Source organism: Ictidomys tridecemlineatus, chromosome 13 (assembly GCF_052094955.1).
Source record: "Ictidomys tridecemlineatus isolate mIctTri1 chromosome 13, mIctTri1.hap1, whole genome shotgun sequence".
Lineage (NCBI taxonomy): Eukaryota > Metazoa > Chordata > Mammalia > Rodentia > Sciuridae > Ictidomys > Ictidomys tridecemlineatus.
The window spans coordinates 92,937,390-92,945,831 of NC_135489.1; the positions used below are offsets into that span (position 1 = coordinate 92,937,390).

Consider the following 8,442-nt stretch of genomic DNA (forward strand, 5'->3'; position numbering starts at 1 on the left):
GGTGAGGTAGGAAGAGTGCCCCATGAGCTGGAAGAGCAGCTCAGGGGTGGAACTCATGCTCAGCATGTGCAAGGCCCTCCCTGGGTTCCGTCCCCAGCAACACACACACACACACAGGCACACAAAAGTGTTACCAAGAGGTAAACTACATTCCAAAAGAATAGCACTATTTTTCCAATTTACCCAGAATAAATCCGGGGAATAAAGGTAGGAATGGATGAAGCCCAGGAGGTCAGGAAAGAAGAAACAAAGATATGTTGATATGGGTCCATTAAGCAGAGATTTTTTTTACATCCAATATGGTGGCCTAAGGTGTTGGAAAGAGCTCTAGCCGTTTGCTGGTAGCTGAAACTTGGTACCTATGCTAAATAAGTGGGGTGGAGAGCTGCTTTTGGAACACTAGAGACCCAAAGACCCAATGGGCTCAAGAACGTGGCGGGGGTGGTTTGCACAGGCAGCAACATGGGAACGCCAGCTCCAAAGGGGGGGACCATGACTATTTGCTTCATTGTGTCCCTGAGCCCAGATCGGAGCTGTTGCTGAGGTGCCTGATCACCACCCGGAAGAATGAATACACAGACTACGAAATACTAAAATGCAGTATGAGGAAAGAGACCGTGGAGCCACTCAATGGAGTTTATTAGCTTATTTAAAAATACAGAGGTCATGAACATTTGTAAAATTCAGTGTGTACAGTCAAGTGGGCTTGGGAAATTCACACACACACACACACACACACACACACACACACACACACAAATTACTAATACTTGAAGATCTGAGTTTTTTTCACCCCTATACTTTCAGATCAGTCAAAAGAAATGAATTTAGAAAACACACCTATAAGATATACTGGTAATAAGTTTGTGCTTCGAGTCTATTTGCTTTTTTGAAAAATGCTTGTAGAGGATAACTGAGGTTTGGAACTTCACGAGTTTAAAAAGTATTTGAAAGTTCTTTGGAAATGACAAAACTTTCACGTATCTACAATTTAGCACCTCCATGTTTCCTTCGAGCCTCCCAGTGGTTCCAGGAATGTGTGGAGTGTGGAATGAGCCTGATGCTGCCGAGCAAGAAGAATCCATTTTCAGAGGAAAATCAGAGCAAGTGTGGTAGATGGCTACGGACAAAGGCTACCAAAGGTTGTGTGGGACACAGGCCCCACTTGCTCCCCACCTCCCATCTCCTTCACGAAGCATGACCAGTTTAGTATTTTACCGGCGCACTGACATTTTCTTACTGGACTGGGAACACAGACATATAGTTTCAGATTCATAGGTTTTAGATTATCTATCATTCCCCCACCATCCACACTTATCCTGCAGAATACAGATATATTTTCTCTATTTTTTCCCTGGTAATAAAAATACACAATTCCTACAGAACAAGTTAGAGAAATAACCACCCATAATTGCCACAGAAATTTGGCATATTTCTTTTTCCTGTCTTTTAAATAAGCAAATGCTGTTTTCGTACTCCCTAGCATGTCCCTGACTATGAGCCGAGTCTGTTGTTTTCTTGAGTTTATTTTTAAGTCAGGGATTAGGTGGCTGAAGCCCAAGTTTGGCTTAGGGACTTCTGGCCTGTCCTTCCCTTGTGATCTCTCACCCATCTTCTAAGGCCGGAGGACTATTTTCGTAGCCTAGCCTAATCTCCTGTGGACCTTGAACACATTTCTCCATCTATTACCAAATACCTGAGATTTATCAATCACAACTGTTATCTTTATTTTTGTGAACACTGGGTAGCCCCAGGTTTCCCAGGAGAGCTGTGTGGACGTCAGAGACGTAACAGAACAGAAACAAAACAGCCCTGGTAACTCCCTGGCCTGGTCCTTCCTGGGACTGACAAGTGGCCACATGGTCCTCACTGCAATTCAGGAAGGTTCAATGAGCCACATGGCTTTCATCACAAAACGGCTTGACTCAAAGGAAGGGAATCCTTCACTAGAATCTACAACACATGAATCTGTCTATTCACTTTTCTATAAGTAACTTACTTCTTTATGAAACAATTTGTCCTTCCAGATGATTAGTCAAATTTTATGACTCAAGAGTTGGGTAACTTCTGGAGTTCTAATGCATAGCAAAGTGACTGCAGTTAATAGTACTACACTGTGTTTCAAAACAGCTAGATCTTTAAATATTCTCAAAACAAAGAAATGATCAATATTGAGGTGACAGGTATGGGCTTGTTAGTCCAATTTGATAATTCCACCATGTATCAAATTTGTATCCTATAAATATATACATTATTTTTTCTTTGTTTTGGTACTGGAGATTGAACCCAAGGACACTTAACCACTGAGCCACATCCCCAGTCCATTTTTATGTTATATTTAGAGACAGAGTCTAGCCGAGTTGGTTAGGGCCTCGCCGAGTTGCTGAAGCTGACTTTTAACTTGTGATCCTCCTGCCTCAGCTTCCTGAGCTGCTGATTACAGACATGTGCCATCATGCTTGGCTTAAATATATATATTATATGTCAAGTAAAAATAAAACTATAGAGCTGGGTTATACACAGTCAATGGGCAGCTGACATAAAATCTGTATTTTTTAGTGAGACACCAGAGGTCCACTCACCCTCCTTCATCTCTTCCCTAACGTACCGCTGACACATTTTGACTTATGTCCTTGGAGCCCAATTACATTTTCCAACTAAATAAAATGTCAATGCATTACAAACAGAAGTTCCGCCTCTATATACTGAACTAAAATTTATTCTGTAAAGAAAGCTTTACACATTTTAAAAAATGAAAATTCAAAAGTCTTAGAATTAAACAATGAGTCTTCAATATCATGAAGCAGTTTATAACAGTAGTGAAAGTAGTGGTAACATTTTACCCTTGTGAAAATGTCACAGAATTCAAATCACAACTTGGATCCTCAATGATTCAAGTATTGTTTTATACATTAAAGGTTTGGTCAGTTTTGAGAGAGAGTGCCTTTGGACATGCTGTCCGCAAGTCCTCCACTGTCCCCGTCCGTCCGTCGTCGGCTCACACAGTGGGATAGCTGGCTGCGGTGGCAATTCCACAGTGGTTGTTCTTGTCTTTGGCCATTTTGACATAGCCATCTGCACCCCATTCTGAACCCCAGCTGAAGGTTTTTCATTTTATTAAAAAAAAAAAAAAAAAAAGAAAAAGAAAAAAGATTAGCTTTGTTAATAACAGCTGACACTTAGCAGTGTTTACATGTGACCGGGACACTGTTCTATATGCTATCACATCTGTATCTGCTATCACATCTGTGTCTGCTGGCTCCATATGCCACCCCACATTACATTTCAATAAAAGACAATTAGTTGTGAAAATTGATCCCTGCTTATCTTTGAGGCCTCCAGGAGTGAAATGAGATGGCGGGGCATCAAATGGCAACGACATTCTTTCAGACTTAAAGAAACATCAGAGGCAAATGTTTATGTGCACTTTAAGAAAATTTTCAAAATTTGGAAATGCAATGTTACAAATATCTATTAATAACCCTAAAAGCTTGGTACGGAATCTTATAATAATAAAACGTTAATATTTCTGTGTTCACTCTAAGGAGTAAGACCCTCCAGGATCTTAACACGGAGCTTTTATGAAACTATATTCAAGTACTAATTCTAACTAAGAATTCCAATTCGAATTTAAAATAAAATAAGAGTTTTATACCTGTTCTTGACAAGCCAAAATTTCTTATTTGAATTTGCTTCAACACCGTAGCCAACCACCAGAACACCATGATCTAGGTCTTTGCTGCTGCATTCTGGATCATAATAAACTCCTGGGAGAATAAAATCCACACTGGAATGAGAGGCTCCAAGTGACATGTGACAGTGGCCCACCATGTCACCCATGGAAGGAAGGCATTTCTAAATTCTATTGAACGTCATAAACATTCCAAATTCTATAAAGAACTTAAATAGTATTTGCCTAAATACAGTAATGGCTGATAAGGGAAAAAAGTCGACCTCTACTCACCAGAAATCAACATAATTCCACAAGTCCAAAATATTTTCTAATTAATTTTTTTCCAGTATCTATTTTTTATTTATATTTTTTGTACTGGGGATTTGATTGAACCTGGGGGCACTTTTGTCACTGAGCTATATCCCTGGCTCTTTTTATTTTGAGATAGGGTCTTGCTAAGTTGTTTAGGCCTTACTAAATTGCTGAGATTACCCTCAAACTTGTGATCCTCCTGTCTCAGCTTTCCCTGCTATTACAGGTGTGTGCCATCAGGCCAGGTAGATCTAGTAAAGGCAAAGGTATTTCAAGCACTCATTTCCTGGTTTACACATCTATTAGCATAATCCTCTTCTACCCCTATGTCTAAAGAAATAGTACACATAAAATAACCGAAACACCCACATTTGAGCTACAAGGTTCTTTATACTTCTGCTTAAAGTAATAAAATCTTTTGGAAAAAGGTTTGACAATTGGAAAACAGGTAAATTAGATTTTACCTACTGACTGATTAGTATTCATTTAAAAATTTTGTGAATAAATAATCATGAGAAAATGCTTAATTAATGCAAATGGAAACATTACCATGTTCAACACACTTAAAAAGCCTAATGATCCTAGAAAGGATTCCATACAGAAGATTCAATCAGGACAGTGTTTTCCGTTCCGCCTGAACTTGTGTAATGTAAGATGACAAACACCCACCTGATTTGTAGAACTGGAAGGATGCGTGTCCGGCGTCAATAGCCACAGAGATGGGCCCCACCGTGGCCACTGCGCTCATGAGGGCTTTCTCCCGCGGAGGGATGTCCACAAATCCAGTGTCATTAGCAACTGCAAACTCAGGCTTGTACTTACAGGTTTCATCCTTTTAAAGTTAAAGGGAGGAGACTTGATTGCCACCATCTACCTTTGCAGGAACATGAATTCTAGGACCAGAACACTCAGCAATTTGCAAATTATGATTTAAGTCAGTACTGGTATACTGGTATAAACCATTCTAGGAAGTGAAATGCTTTTAGTCTATTTGAAGATTAGCTTATATTTTTAACGAGAACTCCTAGATTGACTTGTCTTTAAATTTTTTTTTTATTAAAGTGGAGAAAATTTACATTACATGGAAAATGGTTCGCATATCCTCCATGTGACACAGAAGCAAGAAAAGCTAAACATTAACCATCCAGAGAACTGTGCAAAGGCTAATAATATCTAATGAAGGATGGAACTGACAATTTGCAGTTATAAATTGTACCATTTAAAATGTGAATTCTGATGGCACAGTGGCACATGCCTGTAGTCCCAGAGGCTCAGGAGGTTGAGACAGGGGGAACGCAAGTTCAAAGCCAGCCTCAGCAAAAGCAAGGCACTGAGCAACTCAGTGAGACCTTGTCTCAGAATAAAAACACAAAATAGGACTGGGGATGTGGCTCAGTGTTAGAGTACCCCTGAGTTCAATCCCTGGTACCCCCCTCCCAAATAAAATAAAATAAAAACATGAATTCCCAATAAAGTATTATCTTGGAAAACGGTTCCACTTGCTAGAAACAGAGCTGGAAGGACCCAGATGCTTCATTTTACCTGTGCTTCGTAAGGATAGGAATCCTCTGAGTCCAGGCCTCCGTTGTCCTTGATGTACTGGAAGGCATTATCCATCAGCCCGCCATCACAGCCCAAATTGCCTTGAGGCCGAGAGCAGTCAACAAGGTTCTGCTCACTCAGCGAGATAAGTTTGCCAGTTTTCCGGAACATCTGTCCTTCCAGGGATCCAGTTGCGCTAAATGCCCAACAGGAACCACACTGACCCTGAAAAGGTAATCAAAATGCAGACAATTTGCAAGACAAAGACTGACAACATCTTACATTTGTGAATATCCTTTAAAAAAAACAGTGAACACGGAGCATATTGGACAGCAGCCCGGGTGTGCTGCAAGGGTCCGGATGGGGGCAGGGGACTAAAATTAAAAACTAAAAATACAAAAGTGAATTCCATGTTGCTTGTCAGGCTACGGAAGCACGAGTGCCCCCTCCTGGCTCTCCTGTGGGAGAGGCAAAGTCTGCATCCGACATCATACCTGGTTCTTCACGGGAGTCACGTAGCCCTTTTCTCTCCAATCCACAGATTTGGGGCTCCCAAACAGCAGAGGTTCCCGAAACACTTTCCCCTGGCGCCGGTACTTCTGGATTTTAAAGCCATTCTTCAGCTGTTTGAATTCTTCATTGGTCTTCAAGGAAAGATAAATGAAATATTAAAAGAGTAAAAAAAAAAAAAAAAAAAAAAGCTGAGCAGAGCGAAGTGCCCCCCCCCCCCACATCACGCGTACCATGTCCCCGAAGGCATTCATGGCCATGGTGAAACCATGCTTCCCCTGGCTGTACTCCCCATTGTGCTGCTCGATCATCCTCATGTTCTTCTCCCACACCGCTCGCCTCCATCCTTCTTCATTCTAGAAGCAAGCACAGCTGATAGTTTTTATTTCTATTTAAAACTCAACCCATCTCCACAAGGGGACACCTGCTGGCACAGATGGAATTGAAACCATGGCCCGGCAGGGCTTCCCACTCCTGTGAGCTGGTCTCCAGGCCCAGACATAACTGAGTGCACCACAGGGCCCCCAGGTCACTGCCTGCTAAGAGCTGGCCTCTAGAAGTTTCTCTCTGGCCATAAACTGTGACCAGCGAGGACCACTTTCTGCAGGGTCCCCCTGGACAATTTCAATGTTACTCACCATGCCATATAGTCTCTTGTGTGTGGCCTTCCACTGGTACCACTGTGTATCTAAGTTTTGATCAAATTTTGGAATAGCTGAGGCTATTCCCAAGCAAAGGGCAGCCAGGAAGAGTGGGAGATTCATGGTTCAGAAACCTAGAAAGGGAAAGGAAACACCTGATGAAACCAATTCTTCCAATAAGTTAAAGACACCATAATGGAGTAAAAGCATTAAATTGCCTTCCCAGGTATTAACACAAAAGCTGAAAAGGCTGAGGATGCAGGTGTAGAAAAACAAGACAGGAATTAAAAACAAACAAACAAACAAAAAAGGTTATTTGGTCCAGCTACCAAAACAAAAAACAGCCGGACAAGTGTTACATTAGTGAGAAGTCACTGCCATTCCTAGAGTGTGATGACAATTCAGGTTTCGGTTAGTCTCACGATACCTTGTGATTGGGACAACAACTGGGAGACAAGGAGATGGCTGGACCAGGTTATGGAGCCACAGTGCCTCGCTCACCCAGGCAGAGCCCCGCGCGAGGGCATCGGATCCCAGGAGGCCATCCCGCACGGCCCTGCCGGCGGGTGCCCGCAGGTGGGCAGAGTCGGGATGAGCCGGGAGAACCGAACCCCGGGCTTCCTCCCCGGGCAGGCCGGCCGGGGCGCGCCGCCCGCTCCCCCTGCGCCTCGCAGCCTCGGCCAGCGGGAGTCATGGCGGCGCCGGGAGCGATGGCACCGCGACCCGGGTCCAGCTGCCCGGGATGGCCCGGCCAGGCCCCGAGACGGCGCGGCCTGGGGCCACCGGGCCTCGGAAGCTGTGCTCTCCGGGGCGCGACCGCCGAAAGCGCCGCACAACCCGGGACCCCTGACCGGTGGCTCCGGCCCCCTCCTCGGTTCCCCAACCGCCCTCCCCCGCTCCCCCGCCCCAAGGATGGCAGAGCTTTGGACAGACGCTCCAGTTCCCGGGGTCGCCCGCCTCTAGACCGCGCCCGCGGGGTCCCCTCCAGCCCCACCACGCACGGCGCCGCGCCCGGCCGGGGGCGCTCACCTGGGCGGCCGCAGCTGCGCAGGCGCACTCCGCACACGCAGCTCCCCAGAGGTCGCCGAGGTCCGAGCATCTGGCCCAGCGGGCCTGTCTCGGACTTTAAAGCCCCAAGTCGGCGGCCTGCCTGGCCCCGCCCACGCCGCCTTCGCGCATTGCGATTGGCTGGGCCGGCCGCTGGGCGGGGCCTGCGGGCGCTCCGATTCCCTGCGCGTGACGCGGGCGGGTTCCTATCAGTGCCCGGGCGGGGCGCGCCTCGCTGACCCCCGGGGACGTGGGCGACCCGGGGCAGAGGAGGGGCAGGAGCCGCCCCGGACCGGCTGAGATCAATCAAGTTCCCCGCCTCGTTGCTCTGGGCGGGTGGCTCGTGAAAAGAAACCTAAAGCAGGCTCTGCGGATTTGCATCCTAACCCCACTTTTCCTTTGGACCTGCAGTTTGGGCGTTAAAGAGTCCTGCAGGGTCCAGAGCCAGTCTACGCTGGTGGTGCCGGTGTAATCCCGGCCGGTGGAGGATCGCGGAGCCCCGGGCAGACGCGTTCTTTCCCAGGTTCTGGGGGGGCTGCGACTGGATTTTAGAAGAATCTGGTAGCGAGAGCAATTTTCAACAGGCGAGGTCCCAATCCTAGGAGCAAAAAGGGACTATTGGAGGGAAGGGGTCTCTTGCGAAGGAGTGGCATTCGTTCTGGGATTCTTTCCCCTCCAGCCTTTCTGAGGCCCACTAGAAATTATTTGCAGATAAAT

At 45.8% G+C, this 8,442-nt stretch overlaps 1 protein-coding gene across 1 annotated transcript; it reads right to left on the reverse strand.

Moving 5' to 3' along the window:
- Positions 1–622: 622 nt before the first annotated feature.
- On the reverse strand, positions 623–7,864 carry Ctsv (cathepsin V). The gene is made up of 8 exons (XM_005320857.5): positions 7,708–7,864; positions 6,676–6,812; positions 6,271–6,393; positions 6,022–6,171; positions 5,528–5,752; positions 4,655–4,817; positions 3,656–3,767; positions 623–3,098 (listed from the first exon to the last, which is right to left on the reverse strand). Exons 2-8 carry the CDS (start codon positions 6,799–6,801, stop codon positions 2,999–3,001), a joined length of 999 nt encoding a protein of 332 aa, XP_005320914.1. The 5' UTR covers positions 6,802–6,812; positions 7,708–7,864; the 3' UTR covers positions 623–2,998.
- Positions 7,865–8,442: the final 578 nt, after the last annotated feature.

Bases quoted from the DNA above. Each gene is read 5' to 3' on its own strand.
- Ctsv (XM_005320857.5), bottom strand. From the start codon at position 6,801: ATGAATCTCCCACTCTTCCTGGCTGCCCTTTGCTTGGGAATAGCCTCA. The intron at 5,753-6,021 runs GTATGATGTCGG...TTACCTTTTCAG, and splicing joins TGACTCCCGTGAAGAACCAG to GGTCAGTGTGGTTCCTGTTG. The intron at 3,099-3,655 runs GTATAAAACTCT...AAAAACCTTCAG, and splicing joins TTTTGGCTTGTCAAGAACAG to CTGGGGTTCAGAATGGGGTG.